The sequence below is a fragment of the Lagopus leucura genome, unplaced genomic scaffold (assembly GCF_019238085.1).
Source record: "Lagopus leucura isolate 7727_CA_CO unplaced genomic scaffold, USGS_WTPT01 Super-Scaffold_1, whole genome shotgun sequence".
NCBI lineage: Eukaryota > Metazoa > Chordata > Aves > Galliformes > Phasianidae > Lagopus > Lagopus leucura.
Genome location: NW_024962250.1, coordinates 37,772,417 through 37,799,965, shown reverse-complemented (window position 1 = coordinate 37,799,965; position 27,549 = coordinate 37,772,417). Strand labels below are relative to the sequence as shown.

Sequence of the window (27,549 nt, the reverse complement as noted above, 5' to 3'; positions counted from 1 at the left end):
AACCAACAACCTGATGTCAGAGACAGCCTCTAAATCAGGCTGGCATCCTTGCGGGCACCCAGGAGCGCTGGTGAATGGGTTTGTAGAATTTATGTTGGCTCCTGTAGCCAATATCCCTCCTACGAACCTGACCCTGGTCAGTGGGCAAAGGTGCAGAGTGGCACAAAACAAATCCTAGCCTGTTCCCACAAAAAAGCCATTTTCTTTGGGAAACAGAATCATCCATGCATTAGAGACAGAGGTGTGCAGATGCTGTGGCCATGCAAGCACCAGCTCAACCAACATGCAATTGTCATGGCAACCCCAGCTTTCCCTGGGAAACAGCAGCAGACCACTGAGATGCCACTGTTGCATGCTCACCACTGCAGCCTTCCCCCAGCCCTGCTGCTGCCCACTCTGTGGATGTGAGCATCTGGGTACCAAGTAGCACCCTGCAGAGGAGAGGGAGGGATGGTGCTCACCCAGATGCTGCTGTTCAAAACCATGATCAGGCTGGAGGGATGCAGAGGGGTCAGCTGTTAATATAAAACCAGCTGGCTGAGGTTGCAGAGGATGTGAAGATGGGTCATGGGGCCAAAGGCTGATGAATGAGGTGTGCAGTAGTAGTGTGCTGGGGGGGGGGGTGGGGGGGGGGGGAAAGAGTAAAAGAGAGAGGATGTAAAATAGAGAGGTATGACAGGAATTGTCAGTGCAAGGCTGTGGGATGAAAGAAACAAAGAGAGAACATGGTGGGGCTCTGCTGAGAGCAAGCAGAGCAATGGCTAGAGAAATATTTTGCCAGTGAAACAGCTCTCTGATTTTCAGATGTTGCTCCAGGACTCCAGGGTAACCAGAAGAATTAGATCAGGAAGTGATGTGCCATAAGCATTGTCTAGAAAGTGGCCAGAATTGTGCTTGCTGGGGAAAAGCACAGGGAAAATGGCTTTGTGGGACAATTTAGGAAATCATCTGGAAGAGCAGCGAGAGAGGAAAGCAGCCACGGCTGGGTACTGGGGTGCTGGCCCTGCTCCATACATCCCCTACATGGTGCACAGGGTCAGCAGATCCCATGAACAAGGTGAAGCAAGGTTCTAGCAACACATCAGCAAAATGCACAATGAAAAAAAAAAAAGAAATCAAACCTTGGAGCCACAGCTCATGAGAGACTTCGCATCAGTCATCCCTAAAACCAGGTATTTTGTATACAGAAGTGCAAAATGAGGAAAAAGGGAAGGAAGAAATGCAGAGCCCAGATAAATCCCTTGAGCTTGTGGAAATGGGCTTCTTCCAGAAAAAGACTTCATCTTTGAGTACTTGAATAACTCGTATCCTCACCCCCTCTCTGCACACAATGAGAAAGCCTTGATATGGATGCTGACGTCGAGTATCTGAGGAAAGACAATTTCATTTTCTGTTCTCAAGGCTGAAAGATTAAGGACAGATCAGCAAAACTATCTCACATTTAGAAAACCCAACTAAAAGCATAAGGAATCGAGATCCGCCTGATGATACTGTTAAACATCTTGAGCCACATTTTCCCCATTGCTTCTGCAAACAAAAGGTAACTCCCTGACCCTACTGTGAATATGCAATAGGAACTATAGATTGAATTTGAATATATTTAAGAGCAAAATGGAATTATTTTGCTTTCTGTACCAATTAATAAGCAGCATGCAAGCTCACTGGACAAAATGTAATAAGGAAAAATGCTTCCCTTGTATCACAGCATGTTCAACCACCCTGTTTCAATAATGAATATTGTGTGGATATGGCAGAAGTAGCAGCAATTTCAGGGAATACCATACACCTGTACATAAAGTGCACATGAACAGTGCAGGGTAGAAGAACAGTGTACTGTGCTTTATGCATGAATAATGGGTTTCCTTGCAACAGGTTTAGCTTTGGCAGAAACTGAGGAATTCCAAAAGAAAATAGCAACATAGGACTGGGTGAGCATTGCACGAGGTCTGCTGGGATTTCTGAGTTGCTTCCCCATCTTTCACACCTTGAAGGCATTTCAGATTGGGATGAAACTCTCCAGCTGAGGCAGTAACCACCAAATACCCCTTCCTCTTTGTAAATGACCAAGCATTTCATTCTGAACAAAAACATTTGGACTGAAATCATAATAAATTCAAGAAAACCACAATGTCTGTATATTCAACCAAAGAAAAGCAAATCCCAAACTCAAGTGCTTGGTTTTGGATGAACCTCATCTATCACAAACACGGTGGATATGATCTGATACTGCTGAGACTTCACTTTGGAAGGAGCAGCTGTTTCCTTTTCCAAAAGACTTGCTTTTCAATTGTTTTATTTTCCTCTTTTTTTCCTCTCCCTCCAGGTAGTCTGACATTCAAAGTGATCAAAGATCCCTGCAAACCGCAGCTTCTGAGTTCCAGATAAATATAGCCACGCTGTTCTGCATCTGTTTGTTTTCCCCAGCTTGCAAACCTGCAGTTGAGACCTATTTATTTGGGAGGAGGGCATGCAGAAAGCAAGGCGAGGCACAATGAACAGGCTGCTCACAGGGAGGCACAGAGGGGACAATGGATGTGTCCACAACCAATACTCACGACACCTCCAGGCCATACCAACACACAGCAGAACAACCCTGAGCCTTCCCAGATGCGGTGAATCCATGGGACCCCAATCCCCAGCCATGCATGCCCACATAACACAATATATTTTGGCTTCCCAATTAGCTGGGAAGTAAAAGCAGCCATTATTTTGCACATCTTTAGTGCCAGAATCCTTCTGTCACGTTTCCCCAAAGCTAAATAATTCATGAAGGGCTCTGATTAGTGGGAATCTTGGGGAACCAGCAGGCAACACACTGTGATGTTTATTTTTACCTCTTGACATCAGAGGGTGGGGTTTTGTGAAGAGGCCAAGGATGGATGGGTTTCCTGGAGCTGAGACGGGAGCTGTCTTGCGGCACTGCCTGTGCCATGCAGACTTAGATAAGCCCCTGCCCTTTCCCCATTCCTCTCTCATTTTGCCCTTACATTGCAAATAATCTGTTTTTCATTGTGACCCATGGAGGAGAGAGGTCACCCAGTATGTGCACAGAGGTATCACAGGTCATTTGGGTCCCTTTGAGGTGTGTAAGTGTAGAGAACAGCATGACTTCCCCCTCCTGAGGGTAGGAAATGAAGGTAATGCAAAGGAATTACATCTTATAGCCTTGGCCATAAGAATACCTGCTTAAAACCCACCGTTTTCACTCTGTTTCAAGCACCAGAGCAGAAAAGCGGCAAGTCAATGTGCACAGGAAGGATGCTTCTATCCCTGGCAATAACACCAGCCTAGCACCTCTGAAAGTTACCCCTCCAAAGGCAGTTCCTCCTCTGCTTATGGGATCTTCCTCGACTAGAGCTTGATACAAACAAGAGATCCATTACTTCCTGCAAGAAAAAGCAAACAACTTGGAAATCATCTGCTTTAAGCCTGATTCTGTCTCATCCAACACGTGTTTCCATGGAAGCAGAGGACGGAGCGGGCAGCCTGTGGCTGCAAATCACTGTTATTTCACTGCTCCTGAGTCTGAAGAGACAAATGGATCATTAAAAATAAAACAAAATCTAAATTTAAAAAAAAACACTTTTGAGAGTTGATAGGTGATATTTAGTGCTACAATGGTGCTTTTGGGGTCTGGGGTCCAATCACATTCCAGCCGAACAAAGCCAGGCTTTAGCTTGTTCTCAGAGGGAATGGAGTATGTGCTGAATAAAATGATTGTTGTTCTTTTGTTGATCACATCGGTGTAGTGATTGTCTGAGCCCAGAGAATGGCAGCACAGCGCACAAAAGGAGTTATATAAATGGATTATAAAGATGTTTTCAGCATGGTTTGGAGGAACGTATTGCAGAGAGAGTCCACAATGAGGACAGTTTAGGAAGGAACAGTTTATACATTCTGATGCAGACCTGGTTCAGATCACAGGACTAAGTCTCCTGAAGCTGTCACTCTGTTAGTCTCATCAATATGGTCATTGAGCAGAAACCACTGACCACTGAGTATGTGACTATAGCCACAAAGTCTTCTGCTCCTAGCTAGCATCCCTAGGCATAACTGCATTCAGACAAAACACAATTCCTAACAGCTGACAAGCACACTGCAAACACGCCTTCTTGCTTCTGAGCCAGGCACATCTCACCGGGAGTAATAACCATGTATCCTCAAGTATGGAGCTGGACCTTACCCATGAGCTGTCTCTTACACACAGCATTGCAGATCCGGCTACCTGCCTTCAACTGACTCCACAGAAAGCAGTGGGGCCAAATGTATGCAGCCATTACACGTGCAAGTGCAAAATGTCTTTTTGGTATTCATCACCCCCCATGAAACAAAATCTGTTTCACAGCAGCCTACCTGCTACCAAGATATATTCTCACCAGTTGTGGCTTTTTTCTTTTTTAATTGAATATCAAGAAAAACAAACAAACAAAAAAACCACAACAAACAAGAACTATAATTTAGAAAATATAGTAGCAGACTCAAGTGAATGACAAATTCTGAGTTTTAAGTATCTGAAATTTTCCTCCACCCCACTCCAGGTGATAGGTTTGGAACTGCTCTGTGTAGCTGCCTGAATACTGTGATCAATGCTGCATTGAACACTGATACCTGTGGCCTAATGACAGCTTTGTGTGGATCTGTTACTTAAGTTCAGTAGATGGCTTCCAGGACATGCAGGACTGGAAAGAATAAGCCAAATCAGCTCAAGTCTGTTGGATTCTACATCCAATCAGGGAAATGTGAGATGAAGATAAGTCTGTCAGGGAAAATGAAGTGCTTTACCTTGGCCCAGACTAACCCTATTTCAAGAGCCCACAAAGGCCCCAGATACGTGTATCAGCAATTCCTGATGAACAAATGGCAGTGCCACTGCAGGTCTCATTCTTGCCTTTTCTAGCCGTGAAATGTATTGCTAGAAGAAGGTTTCAAGCCAGCAGAGCCAGCCAGGGGAGGACCCCACCAACTCTGCTCTACACGGGCTGGCACCAAGCACCCACATCCCATCTGCAGGAAGCACTAAGGGGCCGTTTTTCACCTTTGATCAGTGCTTTCATCCCACCCACCAGGATCTGGCTGGTGGTAGCATGCTGTAGCATTCTGGGGATCCAGAATTTATTAATATATTTAAATACACACATCAAATTACAGCACTGATTGATTTCTACACTGGGCAAGACACCAAGCGTCCACTTGACTTAGCAGCCCAAAGGAGAAAGGCTCCTGTATCCCATCCCCAACCGTAAGTCCACAAAATGAATCTCTTCCAGTTTTACATGTAGCTCTGCAAAGGAAGAGCAGCGCACCTGAATTACTGGACCAAACAGGAATGAACTGAAAGGCAAGAGGGCAAAGTAGTGCAGATGAGTCTGGAAGATATCAGGAAAGCATTTCCCTCTGGGCAATGCAGGAGATTGATTCATAAAGTCACAGAGCAGCATAAGCCAGACAGGAGACAGCTGAAACACGTCAGAAACTGGCTGAGGTAGAGGGAGAAAGCTGTCAATAAAATCAATCAGTATGGCAAAGGAAGGAGGCAGGAGGACGGAGGCTGTTAGGGCAGTTAGTGCTGGTGCTTTCCTCCTGCTGCATGTCAACGACCTTGAGACTGATGCCATTATCTAACAATGCCAAATTGTAGGAGGCACAGAGCAAATTAATTACAAATGGGAGATTAGGCTTACAGTCTGATAAGCAGCACATGGAGTTCAATGAAGAGAAGTTTTAATGAGATTAAGTGACAAAACCATCACTTAGAAGGAAGTGTTAAACAGACTACAGACAAGGAGAGGGAACTGAGGGCAAAGGCAGTAAACTATTAAAAGCATCTGTGTTATTAAAAAGCAGACTAAAGAAGGCCTGCACTTCTCAAAGAGGAATGGGGATGACAGTAGGTGTGCAGGCAGAGCCACAGGGACTCTTCCCTTGAACGTGTTACACACGCTGGCTGTTCTGGTCTTGGGGAGAAGCAATGGAGCAGAGCAAGGGAAGCTCAGCAGCCATTTGGGATCAGCACAAGGAGCAAAGCATTGGCTAGCTTGGTAGAATTACAGGCAGGAACAGCCTAAGGGATGGCACAGATGGTTACAGGGGTCACTGCAGTTCCTGCAAGGATGGCAGTGGTTTGGGACTTGATGGACAAGACTGTAGGTCTGGCCTACTTCCAGAGAGAGTGCAGCAGGATGTCAGGTGATAGCAACCAAGGAAAGAAATGGGTCAGCAGCTAATATTTCAGGCCAAGAAGGGCATATCTTAAATAATAATAGCTACTGCAAACGATGAATAATTAAAACAGACCATTTGGTCCTCCAGCCCTTACGTACTTCCACTCCTCTAACTTACAGCAGAAGCAGCATTTTTTGTGCATGGCAGGAGGTGTCATCTGCTGACATGGACTGTCTGTGCTTCATCTCCCACCAGAGCTATTGTGTCCTTAGTGAAAAGGAGAATGGGCAACATCAAAGCCAGGGCTGACCTCAGCCAGCACAAAATGGTGCTGTTTCCTGGTTTTGTGACTTAAACAATCCTCTTTAGACCAAATTCATTCTGTAGACTTTCCCAGGAGAGGATCTTACTGCACATGTCCATCTGGTCCAACACAAGATCCTGATGGTGGCTCCAGACAGTACAACTGGAGTAAGATCTGAAAACAATAATCATCCCAGAGCTTTCTTTTTCCTTATGAAGCCAGGATGAGATTTGTGTGTGTTACGAAAGGTGTCTAGCACTACAGCCTTTCAAAGTCACCTGCTATTCCTCTGACTTCACTTGTAATGCAGATTAACCAAACACAGATGCCTGGGTGCTCTCCAATACACAATTCCAGCAAGTATTTACATCCTCTCCCTTGCTATATTGGCTTGACAAAATGATAGACAAAGCATTTTAGAGACCTTTCAGTCTGGTCAGTAGAAGTGAATTCCTGTAGGATTTTCCACAGCTGACAGCATGTTGTATCTCCCCTTTCTGGAAAGGATCCAACTATCATAGTTAAATCTTGTTCAAGAAGAAAACAACAACAACCAAACCATAAACCCAAAGCATGGCAGATCCTTCTGCAGTGATTCCATTTTTCAAGTCTCCTTTCACTTCAGTGGGAATCAACTGCAAAGAGCTAACAAAAATGATCTCTCCCATTCTCTGGGGAGAAACAGCCACGAGAAGGGACACTGAAAACTGGGACTCTCCAACTAACTAACAGGACACAGCACACATCAGATGCTCTGGAGGCTACACAGAGACACAGAGCTTACCTTGGGAGTCATACATTTATCCCGGGAAAACACAAACCTTGGTATTCTAGGAAGAATATGCTTTCTACACGTTTCCTTGTTTTCAGCTCTAGGAGTTAGACTTGATGATCTTTACAGGTCCCTTCCAACTTAGGATAATTTATGATTCTATATTCTATACTTCTCTTTTTTCTAGCCAGTGTTGGCAGGGACAAGCTGGTAACTCAGCCTGGGTCAACCACAAAGACCTGCTGTCAACCCTGTTTTTTGGCATTTACATGAAGTGGATGGGAGGCTCTAATTGAGAGAATTCTACATATATCTAATACTCACATACATATATACATATATACATATATACATATATATATATATATATATATATATATATATATATATATATATTTGTGTGGTCTGATTTGGATGTGTTAACTGCAGATTTTAACTTCACCCTTGCCCACAGGGCAAAGTAAAGCCCGCATCTGAATAACTCCTGAATCAGAGCAGAAAATCTCAGTTCCTGGAATCTCCAAATCAGAACAATAGGAGCTGAAGCCAAGTGCATTGAATATTTTCTTCAGGAATACTCAGGAGAGCTCAGCTATATGTAGCAGAGCCATTTGCATAGTGATTGAGGCAAGATTTCTAAGTCTTGGCAGCCAGAGAAGCGCCAGGGAAAAATTCTGCTCCTCAAGAAGGGCTCTAATTACTGCACATTACTACTTCAGAAGCCAGGCCTCTGAACTCACAGTTATCACTTCCCCACGTAGCATCAGGTATGGGTCAGATGGCTTCTGCTCACCCCAGACACTCCTCTTAGCTGCTGCTGGGAGCTGCAGGGCAGTAAACAGGAAGGATGGTCGCCAGGTTGGATGGAGCTCTGGAACCTCATTTAGTGTTCAATCTAGTGGCTGGCAACCCTATCCTCAGCATAGGGATTGGAAATGAAGGATGCTTGAGGTCCCTTCCAACCTAAGCCATTCTGTGATTCTAAGAGATTTCATCTGCAGATGAAGCACAGAGGAAAGATGCTGCAAAATTCATGGTTGATTTTTAACCAGGGGGGACAGGAAAAGCAGAAAGCAGCTCTTTCAAACAGGACAAAGGGAGATTCTTTGGAGAGATATGGCTGACACATGACAAAAGAAGGCAAGGACAGTACCTTCTATCAGGATACAAGCACTGGGAGCAATACACAATGACAAAGAATAAAAATTAGCTCACCTATTCTGATGACCAGTGACAGCTCAAGAGGAAAACAGTCTCTATCCAGAGAGATACTCTTTCACTGGCTGCTAACCCTTAAATGAGAGTGAGGAGGAGCGGATCCAGAGTCCATCCCTTCTGATCACCCAGATGCATTTCCTGCACCTGAGCTCTCTGGGTTAGCCACACCTTCTCTCCCGGTGTTCAACCATTGGTTCAGGCTGTTACCTGGCAATTCTGTTGCACAGGAATTAATCATTCAAACTTTGTGGCTCCACTTGCTGTATTGGAGTTGTCCCATCAGTGCCTCTGACCTTGGATAGCCGTGGTCCCAGAGAGCTGTAAGATGACTATTCCCTACTCATTGCTAATCCCTTCAAAGAGAAGGTTTCCCTGGAATAAAGGTCACAAATTGAGTTAACCCAGGCTCACAAGCATCACTGAAGCCGCACCAGAATTTGTGGCCAACATGCTTGCTGTCCCTTACAAAGGGCAGACAGCAACCCAGCACTTAGGAGTTGGGATCCCTGGCTTGATCCTCCATGCAACCTGTGACACTCAGGCATTTGGCTGACATGTCATCTGACATTTTCCCTCAGCACCTTCATTTATTTCCCTTTGCAGCGTCAGTTTGGACAGCCAGCTCTATGAATAATTCAGCACTACTAAGCACAAAACTGCTCTTTAGCTTTTTTCTTCTTTTAAGCTTCATTCCAGCATAATCTCCCCTTCACTGCTTCTGGAGGAGCAAAACCTACAAGTGGAAAGCACACTGCCACAGCTATATGGACATACACCTGTATACATGGGAATTAACTGTGTGATAGAAATGAAGTGCTACCCAAAATTCTTCTTACCTTGCTGCTCTTGCTCGTTGCCACTTGGATTGATGGAGAACCCACTAATTTCATACAGACATATAGCAGATGTAAGGGTCAACAACCCGGCTATAGAGACAGTTTTGCAAACCAGGAAATAGACTCAGAAATAAAGAGGGGTCATTTCCCAGTTCTGTGGTATATTCCTGGTGTTGCTGAACTGAAATCAGTTCACATCATTCAACAAATCCATTAATAGCATAATAAATTAGCCAACCACAGTCCCTTTTTCAACAGCTTTCCTAGGCAAAGGGGCTTTAAGATGAGTGTGCACGTATTTCAGCAGCCATCTGTAAAATGAGGATGTTATCATCTCCTTTCTTGCTTTGTCTGGAAATCTGTTTTGCTGCCCCTCACTGCCAATCTGCAGCTCTAAGAAAAGCAATGTTCTAAATATGGCCAAAACCTGTAGGCATGCTGCTCCTAATAGTGCTATTGCTGGGACTGAGCCATCTTTCCTTCCCCAAAATTGCAGCACTCAGACCCTTTCCCTGAGAGGAGCAAGGGCTGTTTCTCTGGAACGCTGAACATTATTGCCCACGCAATTCTGACCTAATTTGTATGAGCAATTACTCTGTCTGGGAGCACCAGGCAGCACAGTCAGCACATAACATCCAGCTGCAATAACTGCCTGTACAAATAGTAAAGTGTAAAATAAAGTGTATAGGTGACTGCTTGTTTCAGAAAACACAATTGCTTCCATTTTATTAGATCTTATTCTTTACAACTTCCTGGCTGGAGAAAACCTAGTTCTTTTGTGTGAGATTACACGTGGGTGTGCTCTTTCAGCAGCAGCAAAGCTCCAGTGCAGGCATCTGAAACAAGCAATGAATGCATCCCTTTCTCTTTGGAAGTGACTTCCATATCCTGGAAAAGCTTCTGCACTTAACCTAAGCAGTGAGCGTAGCTGCTCTTGTATCAATGGTACATTAGCTGACAAAGTAATCTTCAGAAATGGTGGCTATTAATCTCTGCTGGCTTTTCTATGAGCTCTCATGCCCTGCTCCCTTCCGGCTGCCCAGATGCAGGCTGTGTTTGGTAGATGCTATCAGCATTTCATCAGGACGTATGCAATAACTCCACCTGCATCTGTAAGGAGCAGTCTCTATCCACCAGAGAGACAGAGCAGAAAACACTGTCTGTGCAATGCCTGCCTCTGACGACAGCACTGCAGTGAGTGTGGCTGCTTAGAAATGAGCTGCTGAGAAAACAGCGCCTCTAGGACTGCCAGACTCTAGATTTTGATCTCACACTGCTGTGGATCCCAAGTAACTCTACATGAGGCAGGGGTTTATAGCAGCCAGGCTGTGGGTGCTGTCAGACCTCGGAAACCTGCAGCTGTCCTTTTCCTTAAATTCTGCAACCTTATTGCACCTGCTAGTCAAAAGATAAGCAATTTCAAATTATCCCATATTGTGGTCACTTTTATGAAATGTGTAGCCCCAGCAGTATTTACATCCAGCCAGATGAGCAACACCAAGAGCTGTTCCCCTGACAAATTATTCTTTAGGATCCAGTTTGAAAGGGCACGGTCTTTACTGATATTCCTACTTTATCTGGTAATCTGGATGACCTAATGCAAAATCCATAATGCAGGTTAATGTATTCTCTTGAAAGCCTTCATCCTCTAAGACATGGCTTTCTGCAAAGGTAATACTGCTTATCTGTATCCACTTTGTTCTTCTCAAATTACCCAAGCTCTAAGGATTCCTGAGGTCACCTCTCAGCAGTCTGCACTCTCATGAACTTAATTGTGGATTATGTTCATATGACCTGTGGAACAGCTTGCACTCCTTTTCCAGAGATTGTAGGGAAATACAGGAAAGCATCACAGAATCACAGGATAGCTTCAGTTGGAAGGGACCTCAAGAGATCACTGATACCATGTAGAATAACAAGGCACCAGATAGGAAATAAGTGACAATCTTCGTTGTTGTTGTCAGAGCTGATTTAAGCAACATTAGTATTATCGAGTGTCCCCACCACAGGTAGGCCTGACTCTGTCAGACCTGTGGTCAGCCAGCTTACTGCCATCCAAAGTGAGCTGTTCTTACATAGCATTATATTTTTCCATAAGTATTTCTATTCCTCACACACAGATGAAGTGCTGTGAAAGCAAAACACCAACATGATGTCTCTCTGCTACAGTTCCCATGTAACCACCAAGCTGCTGAGAGATGGAGGGAAAAGAGAGGAAAGCTGGGATGTGTCTCTGCAAAAAATAGTGCATTCTCATCTAAAAGATGAGAGTTAAGAAGAAAATTGCTGCACTAATAAACAAAATAATAAAACAAACAAAACAAAGTGGTAATCAAGGTAAGGTTAAGAGTCAAAATAACAGAAATGGCAGATGCTGTTTCTCTGGGGGCCAAATCAAACCTTTTGAATTGTTGGATCACTGCCTATCTCCTATGTAGTCCTAATTCACATGACCACAACAGCTTCCCAAGAAGAGAAAATTCCTTCTTCAGTTGATATTGTTATCATATCCCAATAGAAGTGTACTCTCAGAAGCTAAGGAAAAACAGCAGTAAAATCAATATCCAGCTACAGCTTTCATTCTCAGCGAAGGAGAGCTTGCACCACACACACCCTTTCCAGAACTTCAGTACAGTCAAATACTTTAATTTTAACCTCATGCTATCTGCCAGCTGAATAATAACATCTGGGGAAATCCTTACTCAGCCTAATATCTGAAGAATTACAGGATTAAGCCCAAAACAAGCAAAACATTGCTGTACCAAGGCATCTGGGGAACTGTCACTGTGATCAGATCCTCAATTCTACAGTCACAAAAAACAAGCAACTTGGCCTTAACAGCATCTCCTTACCCGAAAGCTGAGTCACTGTCGATGCCAAGAGACACAGAAAGGGGCACCATGTCAAGATTTGAGCTTACAAAATTTGCTTCAGCTGTGATCAACTCTGCAATTGAGGTTTGCTCATAGGAATGGAAAATCACTATGTGCAGGGTTACTGTCTCCTTACAGTCTTCCCCAGGAGCAGGACTGAGCCATCCATGGGTGCTTGGCTTGGCATGGTGTGGACACAGACTTGGACAAGGACACAGGCAGAGCAAGCCATGAACTTGTGCAGCCCAGCCTGCAGAGAAAGAGGTCTAGTCTTGTTACACATCTTTACTCTTTGGATCTGTCCTTGGCAGGTTCGTGTTTGTATACGGGTACCCAGCAACTCTCTGTTCTTGGCTTAGATATTGCCATGCATGTCTTTGATATAGAAGCTCTTCATACAACCATCAGGCACCTGTGCACAGTCATACAAGAAGCTGTTTTTAATATTTTTTTTTACTGGTCAGGAGGTAATCTTGTAATCTCGGCCTGGCAGAAACATTTCTAAACACCATCCTGTGCCATATCTACTGCAGAGCTCTACTGGAGCACCTTGTCTTTCAGTGACTCTTCAGAAGCAGTCTGAAAGAGAAGCTATATGAAAACAAAAGGATGACGTCTACAAATTTTTATAGCTCTGTATTTAGCTCAGAGATGGACAGTGGAGTGGATGGCAGTCCCAAGAGAAAATGTATGATCTGCCTACATTAAACTGCATCTAATTTTAAAAGCACCTCTGAGCATCCAGCCACTGTGTTAAAGCTTTGACACTCATACATTATAAATTTGGCCTTACACAGCATACAGGGAGCACAGCCAAAAGTCAGAAGAGAGAACAGATGCCACAGATGCAATGGCTTAAAATGCTCAAGATATGGATGACAAAGGTGGAGACCCAAAGGATATGAGACTTACTGAGACACTTCTGTGGTCTTGCTGCACTGTATGTGCAAAGAATCATAGAATCATAGAATCACAAGGTTAGAAAGGAGCTACAAGATCATCTAATCCAGCTGCCCTCTTCACCACTGCCACCACAAGCACTAAGCCACATCTTGCAGCTCCTCATCCAGACGCCTCTCGAATACTGCCGGGGACGGCGACTCCACCACCTCCCTGGGCAGCCATTCCAGTGCCTGACCACTCTCTGAGAGAAAACGTTTTTCCTTATGTCTAACCTAAATCTCCTCTGGTACAACTTGTGGCCATTTCCTCGGGTCCTGCTTCTTGCTTGGGAGAAGAGGCCAAATCCCTCTTCACCACAACCTCCCTTCACACAGTTGTAGAGCACAGTGAGGTCTCCCCTGAGCCTCCTCTTGTCCAGACTGAATCCCAGCTCCCTCAGCTGCTCCTCATAAGACTTGTGCTCCAGACCCCTCACCAGTTTCGCTGCCCTTCTCTGGACACGTTCTAGGACCTCCATGTCTTTCCTGTAGTGAGGGGCCCAAAACTGAACACAGTACTTGAGGTGCAGCCTCACCAGTGCTGAGTACAGGGCGATGATCACCTCCCTGCTCCTGCTGGCCGCACTATTTCTAATGCAGGCCAGGATGCTGTTGGCGCTCTGGCCACCTGGGCACACTGTCGGCTCATGTTCAGCCGAGCATCAACCAACACCCCCAGGTCCCTTTCCTCTTCACAGTCATCCAGCCACTTGTCCCCAAGCCCATAGCGCTGCACGGGGTTGTTGTGGCCAAAGTGCAGGACCCGGCCCTTGGCCTTGTTGAACCTCAACCCACTCACCTCAGCACAGCACTCCAGCTATTTCACCAATCTGTAGCTGAGACTGTACTCAGCAGAGTAAGTGGAGATTTGTGAATCAAGTGGGCTGTGGGGCCAGACAGCCCATGAGGAAAAAGAAAAACGGGCTGCTGGGTTCATGGGAAGAAATGCAGATTTCTGAAAAAGCTGCAAATCATGTCCATTGGACCTCTTTCGTTCAATTCTGCTCATGGTTCTTGGGGTATTACAGTATTACAGTATGACCTGAAGTTCCAAAACCCATTTGAAAAATGTCAGTCCCCCTCAAGACACCCGCAGCACGTTCCTCAAGCATGCATTCAACAGTCTGAGCAGGAAGTCATGCAAGTTCTCCATTTCTTAGAAATGCTCCAAGATTAATGTCCTTTTTCCACTGGACTTCTCCAGCCCTTTCACAAATTCCTGCACAATTGTTTCCATGCAGAAAATTAAGAGACTCAAACGAGTCCAAGCTGGGAAAGATGGATTGGCACAAAACGCAATAGAAGTCTGAAGAGACATTTCCAAGCAAACTGGAAAAGATAACTCTTGCAAACATGGACCTCAATGTTAGGCTGTTGCAGTTGGACCTACAAGCCCAGCCCTAGCCTATAGAACGGGCATGCAACCCATTATCAATGTAGTGATGGCCTCCACCCTCTTTAGTTTGCTTCCAGAAGGATCTCACTTTTGGCAAAAAAGGGCCAAGAGAACAACAAAATGGCTCCCATGGCTCAAAAACATGACTAGAGAAATAAAACCAAAGAAGTTGGAATTGTTTAGCCTGAAGTAAAGGATGAAGGAATGACAACTGTTTTCAGCAGGTGCCTGGGAACAGGCGGAGGATCTGCCAACAGAGCCCTCTCCAAATAAGCCGCAAGCATCTGCCAGGAGCTCCAACACTGATCTAGGCTGAGGGCCAGATGGGTCTCAGTGAAGCCCCTCCACGAAGCCGTGTGCCATGGTATCTCCCCTCTATCCCACCCTGCAGCACGCTCAGCGCTCCTGAAGCCCAGGCAGTGTTCCAGAACAAACCTAGATTCATAGGTCTCAGCTAATCCCAAAAATATCTGCTTTTGCCCAGAAGGGCTGATAGACAAGGCCCTGAGCAATATGATCAAGCTGCTTCAAGCAAGAGATTGGAGTAGAGAACTCCATCGTGCCTTTCCCACCTGAATTATTTTATGGAGGAAGCAAGAACAAACAGGTTCACCAATGTAACCCAAGGTTTTGAGGCAAAGCCAGACCTGGATTCATGCCTTCACCTCTCTAGGTTGTTTCACATGTGAAAATGCTCTGGCTCGAGGCAGGACACCCCTCTTTCCATACCTTTTCTAAGTGGGGACTTTCCAAAGGATGCAAAGCTATCAGAGTCCCACACAAAGCAAACTGGAACAGGCAAAACAGATGGGCTGGAGTGTGGAGGCACTTACAGCAGATGGCACTACAATATTAAACTAACATTACCGTATGCTTAAGCCGCGGCCTGGATTGATGCTGATTGCAGAGCCAGCCTAGTGAAGCACACAGATGAGAAACAAGCCTCGTATTACTAAATCACTCTACCAAGCATCCCCGTCCCATAGGAAAATGCCTCACCAGCAGCTCTCTCAACAGCAGAGATGTGCTAACACAATGCAGACAACGTTCTGATCAACAAAAACCATTCACAATAATTGAGGACTCTCGCAGATCTCTGCTGGGAAACAATCTCTTGAGAAACTGCAAAATCAGCTTCTCTGCAGCCAGTAGCAGAGGTAGACACAGAGATTAAGGGGAAAAAAAAACACATGGCTTTGTGCATGTCCACAGTGTGACAGCTCTGGACAACACAGGAAGGCATGTGGGGTCACCCTTGTAGGTGACTAACCAGATTAACATTACAATGATCCTTAGAAAGGCATGGATGTTTATAGTAGGGTGGCATCAGCTGCAGTGTAGAAGACAGCATTTTAGATGCTGAATTTTATCAGACTCTGTTTCTTGGCTGGAGGCCTTGCTTGGCGCCTGGGTCCTACGAGCTGTGCCATCTAGTGTGTGGGCTGCAGCATGACTACAGCCCCAGGCTGGAGTTTCCCTTCTCCTGCACTGAACTGACATAAAATGAACAAGAAAAATAAACGTAGAGCATCCACACCCCTTGCTCTGGCTACTGGATAAGACAAATACATCTGATCTTCCTTCTCTGTGTTTGAATATTTAAAACAAAAACGAAATTGTGTTGGCAAACTCCTCCCCACAAAACTACATCCGGAAGGGCTCCAAATCCTGATGGAATGGGCTGTGTCCAGCACTGCAACCTTTCTGACCGTGCAAAAAAGCAAATGTGTCTGACTAGCAGCTAACAGCATGGGGATAGCTCTGTTATTACAACCTGTGATACTCAGCTCCAGTAAAAAGGAGGTAGGAAGTCACTGCCCATTTTTGTTATTGCCACTGGATGGCAACAGACATTAAGCAGAGACATTGAGTTATTACTGCGCAAACCTCACATCCATTTGCTGCTCTCTGCCTTGATGGAATTACAGTATCACACTGCAAAATAGTTCATACTCAGACATGAAGCTGGTGGCTATTTTTAAATTTCATATACCTGGCTGTGAGCAAGCCAAAGGCAACAGAAATACCTAAAATTGGGTGTCAACAGCACAGCTGTGTGAGTGTAACAGCTTCATTTGATCCACTAATTTTCAGAAATGCTGAGCTTGCACTGCTCTGAGCTCAGGTGGAACTTTGTGATGGCCACAGTGAGGTCATTCCCCACATGGACTCCAGGAACATTACAAAAATTATTCTGTCTTAATGGTGGCATGTGGTGGTGGTGGACCAGCACTACCAAGGTGACATGAAACAAAGAGCTAACATAAAGTCTGGAAGGTTTTGTCTTCTGTCTAAATAGTGTTGTATGTTGGTATCCTCTTTATGATAGGCAGTTATAATTAAGATAACTCTCTTCATGATTTGGATGACATCATTTTGCTGCACTTCCATTGAGTGGCACTTACCACTAGGCTGAATGTGGTCCATGCCAAACGCCTGGTGTGTGAACCCAAGTTGGCATGTATTTAATGCCTCTGTTGAAAAGCTTTGCCAAGATTTCAGGTAAGTGCTACAAAGGCAGCCACTGTCCCCCTGGATGCGCTCTGCCTTGTCATTTTTCTGCCAGCCAATCCCACTTCAAGCTCATGCAACCTGGGGAGACACAAGGGGGATGCTCTGGTTCCACCAGGCCATTTAATGTGTCCCCTCAGTTCACCTCTGAAAAACAGCTTAAGAGTTTCATGTGAATTCATGTCAGTTCATAAGTGAGAGGATAAATTCTTCTTTCCCAGGTCAGGAGAGTCCCATATTCTATATTCAACACATGAATTTAATTGGTACCCAGACATAGCAACCTGTAGAACAAATACCCACGATAGGAAGGCAGAGTAAACCAGACCCTGCAACCATTCACATTTCATACCTTGAGCCCACCTCTCCCTACCCTGAAACCCGCTTTAAAAAATAACACAAGATTTAGCAATAATCTTCTTGGTAGACTTTATGTTTTTGTTCTCCTTGTCTCTGACATTGACAATCATAAGGGAGAAAAGCAGAAACTAAAATACAGTACTTGCACATCACCAAGCAGTAATTAGCTGTCTCCTATCTGTCCTGGAGGAAACTTTCCTGCCACTACAGACCTATGGGAATGTAGATAGGAAACACAGACATGATATGGGCAGAAAGTCATGCACACAGGGATCTTCTATGACTGCCACATGGGAACAAACCCCTGCTAGCATCAGTTTAAGCAAGGGCAGAAAGCAGAGGGAAAAGTTAGTCCAAAGAACTCCAAATAAAATCAAGAGAAACTGGATTTGTACTGTATGTAGGTGCACTGAGTTCAGCAGAGCTACAGCCAGATGAAGTTTGGCATTTTGGATTTTGTGTTGGGTTACGCTTTGAGTTCAAAGACGCTTGTATGGCCTGGAAGAAAAAAGTCTCTCTGAGGAAACAAACTTCTTCTAAAGAGAAGGCAAGGCAGCATGAGGGATTTTTCAGGAAGGCTGAACTGTTAACAAGGGTGCATGTCCCTGAAAATTGTACTGGGGCCTGAAAACTGCAAATCACAGTGAAATAAGCTGTCTTTCTGGTATTGCCCAGGTATTTCCCCAAATCTAAGATCCTGAGTTGTCTGCCTAGTGCAACTTTGAGCATTTGATGTGATTGCAGGAATCAGCAACCTTGCAGGAACCATACCCAACCTCCACACTGTAGGAAGGCAGTGCAAAGGAAATTCAATCAGCCCTGCAGTTTTGAGGATTTGGGCATGGCCTGGGCAAAGCCTTGCAAAAGGGGAATTTGGGGATGGGGAGAGAAAAGATGGAGCTCACTGAGCTGTAAATGAACTAAGAGATATACAGTGCGATGCTGTGTGCTCTGAGAACTGGCAGGGAAACATATTAAGGAGCAATAATGATGTTTGTTATTCAGCCTATTAATGTTATTAATTCATTATCGCTAAGAATATCAGTATTAACATATCTAATTGCTCTGCAGATCTTACAGTAGGCTCCTCAGCACATTGTGCATGTTCAGGCTGCTTCCTTAGCATACTTGCATGCTTAGGTTCACAGTACTAGTTAAATCAGATGTAAGTGTGCCACAAATGTGCCTGCCACATCTCCAGGCCATCATGTGGTCAGTAGACAAATATGAATGGACAAAAAAGATGCTCACTGAGCAGCAGAGACTGGGCTTGCCTGAGCTCTATCCAGCATTTTGTAGGGAAGCAGCAGCTCTCTGCATGCCAGCCTTTGCCAGGGGCACAGCAGGCTTGAGCAGCCCCAACATTCCTTTCTGCTGCAAATCTGGGGGTACCTGCTTTGTCATGGCCATACCCAGCTTCGAGCTGTGGTTACCCAATACCAGTAGCATCCCCTGGTCAACAGTGCAAACTACTCCCCTGCAAGGAGCAGCCACTTCCCTCTCCTCCCCCTTCTTCCCAGGTAACAGTGATAGGATAAGAGGTAATGGCACTAAGCTGTGTCAGGGAAAGTTCAGGGTGGATATTAGGAAAAGTTTCTTCTCAGAAAGAGTAGTAATGCATTAGAAGGCTGCCCAGGGATGTGGTGGAATCACTGTCCCTGGAGGTGTTCAACAATAAGGTAGATGTGGTACTGTGAGACATGGTCAGTTGGCATGGTGGGAATGGACAGGGGTTGGACTTGGTGATCTTAAAGGACTTTTCCAACTTACAATTCTCAGTAGCATTGCAAAAATCTACAAAAACATCTCCATTTACCTTTCTGCTTATTTAAAAACGGCAGTAGAGGCAAAGCCAAGGGGCTTCTTTTCCCAGAGTCCTTGGAAGACACTTTACTTTGGTTAACAACAGTTTCTTCAATGGGTTTCTTCAGGATTATTCTTTCCTTCAGCTCCTCAGTGCTGACAGCAGATGTTGGAGGCTCAGAGCATACTTTCGGGGCAACAAAAGAGCATTTCAGGTAGGATGCAGAGTCTGCCAGGTTCTCCCTGTTCATCCTGCTCTCCGTTGTTTTACTAGCTTCATAGTCCAAGGCGCTGGCACGTGAGCTATTCTCTTCCTTGATAATGTCCATTACCATGGGCTTCATGAGAGGGGAGTCCTGCTCCCTCTTCGGGCTCTCTTCAGAGGCCGATGAGGCATCGCAGGATTCAATTATGAGCTCGCTATCGAGCTCAGCCTCCCGCTCCTCCCGCAGGATGCTGTACTGGATGGATGGGGAGGCAGGTGAGGGAGGGGGCCCTCCGATGTGGCTGAAGGTCATGTAGTTGGAGTGCAGCACCTCCTCGGCAGCCAGCGGGTCCTCTGAAACCAGTTCGATCTCTGAGTCCCCAGACTCGGCACTGCTGGCCTCATTATCCAGAGGTGAGGGAACAGCAGGGTGCCCAGGCTTCATCTTCTGCTCTTGTTTCTCTGCAGAAACGGCTGGTGACTGCTGCACCTCGGAGGTCTCGAAGGAGAAGCCTTTTGCTTCCTTAATGGCACTGATGAGCTCGTCCTCTGACAGGCTGCCTTTGCCCTGTGATTCTGAGCCTGACGGTTCTGTGCACAGAAAGATAGGGAGAAAAAAAATGAAAAAAATAATAAAAAGTGGTATTTTCTGGCTGTTTAGGCAACAAACAATAAATTTGACACTAGCATAGATCCCTCTAGAAGAGCTAGTAACAGGCAGAAAGTCATTTCATCTGGGGTGACTAACAGTTATCACAGCTTGTCCTCATAGGTCATTTCCTGTATTATAAAAGCAGTATCATTATCATCAGTTAGCAGGGGAAAAGCTGAGGCACAAAGGTGATGGTGATCTGAGCTTGGCCAGTGGCTCAGCAGCATGATTTATAGCAGGAAAATCACCAGTCATGAGGAACTTGGGGATCAGGGAACCAGTGGGTTTCTGTCATGATTATAATAGCCTACGTGTAGTTACCAGTAATGTAAAGTTAACTTCTGAGGTTGACTTTCTGGGGTCTGGGGAGGTGACAGTGAATTCTCTGTTTGCTTTTATCTCAGCTATGTTTGAGAATGAGATCCATTTTCCCATTATAATTCACTAATATTACTCCTGAGCCTTCTGACCATTCCATTAGTGGTAATTAATGCACCAGTCTTCCACGGTTGATCCATCTACCATTTGCCACAAGGCAGCTTTCCTCTCGCATTTAATAGGACTGATGCAGAGATCATAGAATGATAGAATTGTTTGAGTTGGAAGGGCCCTTTAAAGGTCATCTTGTTCAACTCCCCTTCAAAGAACAGGGATGCCTACAGCTTGAGCAGGTGCTCAGAGACCTGTCCAACCTGGCCTTTAATGTACTAAGGGATGTGGTTTAGCAGGGGATATTGGTGGTAGTTGGACTGGATGATCTTGGAGGTCTTTTCCAACCTTGGGGATTCTATGATTTTACAATTCTACTGTGTCCTGCTGAGAGATGGGCAAGAATTACAACCCCCTCTCTGCTCCCTAAGCAGCTTCGTTTTGTACATCTATCAATACACATTTCAGCAGCAGTCTTGAACACATCACTGGTGTGTCTGCAGCTCCTCTAACAAAATAGCTCTCATAGAACACACCCATCTCATATTGGGCAGTTTGTAGCCCTTAGCCATAACATTTGCCTTGGTAAGAGGGAGTCCTCTGTAGCCAAGAGCAGCCACTATAAGGCTCAGCAACTACAATGCTCAGCCACTACAAGGCTCAGCCACACACTGTTCACCTGCTGCAATGAGATTCAGTTATCTGGAGCCATTCAGTCCTTCTACAGCCGCCAAGGATGGCATAAATAATAATTAGCGCCTGAAGTTCTTAATTACTTCTTAGTACAGAAAGTGTAAATCGATAAAAACTTGAAGATGTGGCGTGTGATATCACCCAGCCAAATAAAAGAAGAAAAATGGGATGCTTTAAAGCTAATTTATTTTCTAACTAACACTGTTAGAGTTGATGGGGACTCCTTTTTTCTTCCTTTCTGAAGGTGCACAAATGCGTGCACAGTTCTGGAGGAGTTTCACTCAGTGTGTCAGTGAGGGTGGAAGTCCCAAACTGCCATTTTATGGGAATTCCACTGGACTTTTACATGCTCCTAGATTTCATCAAAGGAATGAACATTCTGGCATGAGGATACTCATTTTCAATGAACAGGGTATTGATCCAGGATGCTGAAATTTAATTTCAAGTTCGAAAATTCTGTTTCCTGACAGACAATCTCATTTCTTTTTAAAATGCCACACTGCTTCCATGTTTTAATGGTGAACAGCAGTGTATAATGTAGGAAATGAGGAACAGACATTATACAACACTGCAGTAATTGAAAACGTGACGGATTTTGGTGCCTTTCACCCCCCAATCCCAGCAGTAGAAGCCAGCAATCACCAGCTTTTATTAGAAATTGGCCCTTTGTCCCTCTGTAAATGAGATGACAGCATTTCCCTCATCAGCATTTTTCCAAGAGCAGCGCTTTCACCTGAAAACAGTGCTCATTTTTAACAATTCAACCCAATGCTGCAAGGGCAAAAACGCATCAAACAGCCATTAAAATCTAAAAAAAATAACCCAGCCCTTCACAGCACCCTGGTCCTGCTTCCTTGTGGCAGTGTGGTCAGATGGGATCACTAAGATCCCAAAATCACTGACAATACACCTGATAGCATCCTGGTGACCACCAGCAATGTGAAAAGCTATAAGAGCAGAGCAGAAACACCTCCACCATGAAGATCTGTTACCATCAGTGATTCCACAGTGACTGCACAAATGCAGAGCTAACATTACAACCACATGCTGAACAGCAAAAAAGACGATGGTGACAGCATTACCTGTGCCAGAGGATGGTGGTGTGACAGAGCCTGGGCTGTCATCTTCCGGCTCTGATACTGTCACTGTGGGTACCACCTCGTGGCTCGGCTTCAGGCCAGATTTGGGCTGCATGAGACTCGCCTCTTTACTGGTGGCCTCTCTGGCCCCAAGGGTCTCAGTGAGTGTGATCTTGACAGGGGCTGTCACCACAGAGGCGTTGTGCTGGTCGCTAAATCTTTTGTCTTCAAGTGGGTCTTGCTCTTTGGGAACCTTTGTGGCCTCTGATACTGTCGTCCTCTCAGGTTCAGCAGCATGGCCAGATCCGATGGGTGTTCCCCGGTACTCATCGATAAGGTCTGGGCTCTCATCTTCCAAGTCTGGATCGTGTTTTTCTTGGTACTTTATTTCTTCTGGTCTACTTATGTCCATGTATTTATAACCTTCCACTTTCATGGGATCCGCTAAGGTTTTATCAACCTCAGCAGACTCTGCAGGTGTCATCTCAATTCCTGAATCCAAGCTGAACAAGCCACGGGACTCAAATCCAGTCACATCTTGAACGGGATGCCCCAGTGCATTAAAGCCTTCCGTGCTGCCTGAGCAGGGGATGGGGCTGTTCTCCTGCTGGTAAATGCCCGTGAAGTAGGTGTTGTCCCGGGGAGTGGTGTAGTGAACATCTGAGATCAGGGAGGTGTAGAAGGAGCTGTCGGCCCCATTGGCTGAGCTGGAGCCATAGTCAAAGAGGTGTGATGAGGCTGTGACACCTACAGCAAATGCACAAAACAGCACTGTGAGAAGACAAGTACCAGAATGCGTCAGCCTTTCTGCAAAAAAAAAACCAGCTTCTGGGAGTTGTAGTTCATTCTTCTCTTCTGAGACCAAGAAACAAGAAATACTGACAATCCACAGAACTGCAGCATTCACTCTTTAACACCCAGTAGACTACATGATGTTATGATGTGGAATACAGATAAAAAAACCATAAAACCATGACACATGCCCAGAAAGCCACACCACGTTCATCATCTACGTTGCACAGCAACATAAAAGCAGTGAAACTTTACACATGCCCCCGCATCATTTCCATGCACTGCCTTTGATTTCCTCACTGTGTTTTAAGTTTCTGGGGATGTGGCTAAATTGATGATGAAAGGGAGCCACTCCGCAGCATCAACAGAGAGCACAGTTCAGCAACAGAACTGCAAGATTCCCCCAGTGGAAGCTGGAGGAGGGGAGAAAAGTGTTGATAGGGGCTGCTGGATCAGGATGTGAAGGAACAAAGTTGATGCCTATCGGATCTGCTTCCTAACTGTTAGTGTTAACTGTTTACATGCTGGTGCACACAGCACTGGAGAGGCCAGCTGGTTTTCCCCAACCTCTGCTCATCACTCTCCAAGAGATACACAGCTTCTGATCTGCTCCACACATGCAGTGTCCTGGGCTACCAATCACAAGGCAAACTAAAGGGACGCTGCTGCAGCTGCAATGTCAGAAGCTGCAAGGTATCTGTGGAAATGCCCCTGCGCTGTTTGCAATTAGTTTCTTTCCTCTTTGCACACTCACAACACCACCATCTTTAAGTACAGGTCACAATTACTTTTGTCTGACTGCCATGAGGTATATGCAGCTTGTGTAGTGAGCTGTGAACAACATATTTTTCCCTCACCATCTAACCATAGACTTTGTTTTATCACAGCCTTGCTGGATTTCACATGCACAGCCCAAACCTCACACAAAGGCAGACAACCAGCTTCCTTGTGCTTTTTTTTGCATTGCTCATTGCAAGCAGCACACAATTTCTCTTCCCCAGACTGGAAAGGCACACTCAGTCTTTCACAAAGGAAAACTTGGTAACATATAGAAAAAGCATCCTGAAAGTGCTATGTGTGAAAAAGTCACTTCTCCTTTTGCTTATAAGCTCTTCCCAAGTACTGGAAGGCTGCAGCGAGGTCTCAGAGCCTTCTCTTCTCCAGGCTGGACAAGCCCAGCTCTCAGTCTGCCTTCAGAGGAGAAGTGCTCCAGCCCTCTAAGCATTCTCCTGGCTCTCCTCTGGACTCACTCCAACAGCCCGACATCTTTCTTGCGCTCAGAACCCAAGCTTGGATGCAGTATTTAAAAAAAGAAAAAAAAAAAAAAAAAGCAAATTCTAAAATGATCAGCAAGTGAAAAAGGAACAGGCTGATTTTCTTGCAAAACTTTTCTTGCTGAGTTTACTTTTTGAGAATTGTTCATGAACAGGTTTGCATTTTCACAGATGTGTTGGTTAGCTGAAATTATCTGATGCACTGTTTATGCCAACAAGTTTCAGGCTGTTGAACTGCTGACTAACGACTACTTTCATAATTCATTGTTTGTGCTTGGCTACCAAATCACGGAGTTTTGGAGCTGCCCTTTCATTAGCTGATTCCCAGGTGCCTCCTGGGCCTGATCCAAAGCCCAGTGCATTCACTAGAAAAAAATCCCACTGATATTGAGTGGATCAGCAACACGGATCAGCTCAGGATGGCAGCACAGCCCTTGCTGCTTTGGGCGCTCACAAAAAATGCAGCAGCAGCAAGCAGAAACTGCAAGAGCTGATTTCAAATGGACTCACTGATGACAAGCCTGTTCTTCTTTCTTTGCAGTGTTTTTGCAGAAAATGGTGAAATGGTCCATGTGTTTCTTCTTGGAGTCCAGGCGCACATGAGCAAGCAGGGATTGCAGCAGCAGGACAGAGGGATCCTAACTCACAAGGCAACTGCAGAATCAAAAGCTGAAAGGCAGCTGAAATCACCTAATTTCTGGGACTTAATGCAACTCTGTATTTCCACAGAGAACGACTGAAAGCCATTGCTAAAAGTGTCTCTCAGTGGGGAAACGTGAATGCATTGCTATTAGGCTGGCTATTAAAGACATGGAAACCTGTGGAAGCTGAGCTGATTTTTTGCTGAAGAATGGAGCATTCAGAGCCCAGTGATTAAGCAATGCCTTCCCTAATTTTAAGTTTATTTAGTTCAATATCCGTGGGAAGGAGAAGCCTTGAATAGCTCTGGTAATGGATGGCAGGATCAGCTCTGAAGTTACCCTTGTTACAAAGGGTTTTTTAAAAACTGAATGTCTCTCAAATGTGCCCAAAAACCTGCCTGCCAGTTCAGGTAAAGCCAAGCCATTCAGAGCTGGGAGCAGCAGTCTGTTTGCTTGTAACACGAGCCCTAGGGAAATCATTGCACTTCCTGCAACCCCCAAAGAAGTAATGGGTCTGATTCCAGCATTCTGAGCACAGCTGAGAGCTCACTGAGTCCCATGCAATTTCATCAATTGTGAAGAAATTCCCCCCCTCCCTTTTTTTTTTTTTTTTTTTTTTGGAAAACAATTGCTTTCTTTCCTCAGAATAAGTAACTGAATGCTCCAAAGATCCCCCCTACAGCGTGCGAGTTTAGCAACTGACACAGCACAATAACTTAGAAATGATGGGTTCATGCAGAGTAACTCTTAATTTAAGACAAGCAGCTGAAGACCAACTTGGATCAATGAAAGCTGCAGTGCTTCTGCACATTGGAAGAGAAGTTGTGATTAGGTTAGTTGAGGAGTTGAAGTGAGGATAACAGAGAAGAAAAAGAGCTAATTTAAATGAAAATGATGGGGGTTTTTTTGAGTATGCTCAATCTTCTTCAAATTGATCACTTCAGAATATGGTGTTCACTTAACTGAAGTCATGTGAATAAGCTACATGCTAACCTGCTTTTCTCAGCCCTCACGTACAGCTCTGATGACCTTCTGAGGCATGGACAGATGGATGCAGAAGGACATGGAATTTGGTCTGTGGAACAGCTGGCAACCCCACAGCATGATGTTCAGTATTTATTGTGCGCCAGTGCCTCGGTCAGAGTTATTAATTTCTCCTAAGAGAAGAGGGAGAACTAATCTTTAATTAGATGATACTCTTTTTACAGCCTGGAGCTGCACCAAGAAGGAGAAAAACTGCACCTTGAGGAACGCTGGTTTCCATAACCTTTTCCAGATGAAAGCAGAGCAGAGTTAGAAGAGCCCTCCAGCAAATTCCTGTAGGTCTTTTGACAAGTTGACTCTGAGAGCAGAAACGCTCCACTACCTCAGCCTCAATGCAATGAGGGTTGTAAATGTGATCATTTACAAGGCAGAGGTAACAGTGAAAAAGTCCCATGAACAAGGGGACTGCTGTGTGACTGGCCTAAGTGATACTGCAGGGTCTCTCAGACACCAGAGCAATTCATCACTGGGGCTTCCTGTCTGATAGACTGCATAGGTTGTGCTTACAAATCCCACATCAGCAGCTCAGCTTCCAGCCTCTCCATTTTTATGTTTCAGATACATGCTTTAGGTTGGACAGGTGGAAAAATTTCTTCCCAGAAAGAGCAATCAGGCACTGGCACAGCTGCCCAGGGAAGTGATGGAGTCACCATCCGTGGAGGTGCTCAAGAAACACAGAGATGTGGCACTGAGGGACGTGGGCAGTGGGCATGGCAGTGATAGGTTGACCATTGGACTTTGTGTTCTTAGAGATCTTTCCCAACCTTAATAATTATATGATTCTATAATCTTTCTGCTTGCTTCCACATGTACAATAAAAGTAGCTATTAAGCAGTCCTGACTCTTCTGTGCCAACCTTGCAATTTTGATATCAGCCACGAGTAACGAGCTTGGTTAAAAGTCCAACCTCAAACCTTGGGGATGTTGCAGAGATTTCCAGACATCCTTGGCTGGTACTGCTCCCAGCAGGGGTGAAGGTAGCTTGCAGCAGGGACAGACATTTCCCAGCCTTATGCCAAATCATCCAAGACCTTGAAACCAGCTGGGTAGAATCACAGAATTGTTTGAGTTAGAAGGGACCTTTAAAGGCCATCTGGTCCAACCCCCCTGCAATGAACAAGGACATCTACTGCTAAGTCAGGTTACTCAGAGCCCTGTCCAGCCTGATCATGAATATCATGGGTACCCCAGGGATATCTGAATGTACCACTTGGGAGCCACACTCTCAGTTTTACAAGGCCCTACTCCCTTAACTTCTAACACAAGACTTCTAACCCTGTGTCCAGGCAAACCTCACAACTACTTGAACACTTGTGTGAAAATTTAAATGGCAAGTGAAACCCAAACTTTTGAGAGCTCATCTATCTCTCTGCCAAGTGCAGCGTTACCAGGCTGCAGTGATTTAACTCCAATAAGTCGGCTCTCAGCCTCCCCTGGATTAGCCTCTCTTGGTAGCCAAAGCCAGCTGTCAGCCTTGAGCTATCCTACCTCTAGATGTTGTATGTTTGATGCACAGGGCTATCCTACCTCCAGATGTTGTAGGTTTGATGCACAGGGCTATCCT

The 27,549-nt window shown here is 45.2% G+C and overlaps 1 protein-coding gene across 2 annotated transcripts in view; it reads right to left on the bottom strand.

Moving 5' to 3' along the window:
- The window catches only part of RTN1 (reticulon 1), a 97,728-nt gene that overhangs the window by 19,300 nt on the left and 50,879 nt on the right, over positions 1-27,549 (bottom strand). Inside the window, exons 2-3 of one of the 2 annotated variants that reach the window (XM_042863774.1) lie at positions 22,238-22,981; positions 19,190-19,972 (exon numbers count right to left, since the gene is read on the bottom strand). The exons of the other annotated variant lie outside the window; for it this stretch is intronic. Of the exons in view, the coding sequence (XP_042719708.1) occupies positions 19,190-19,972; positions 22,238-22,981 (1,527 nt within the window). The remainder of the gene's footprint in view (positions 1-19,189; positions 19,973-22,237; positions 22,982-27,549) is intronic. 2 annotated transcript variants of the gene reach the window in all.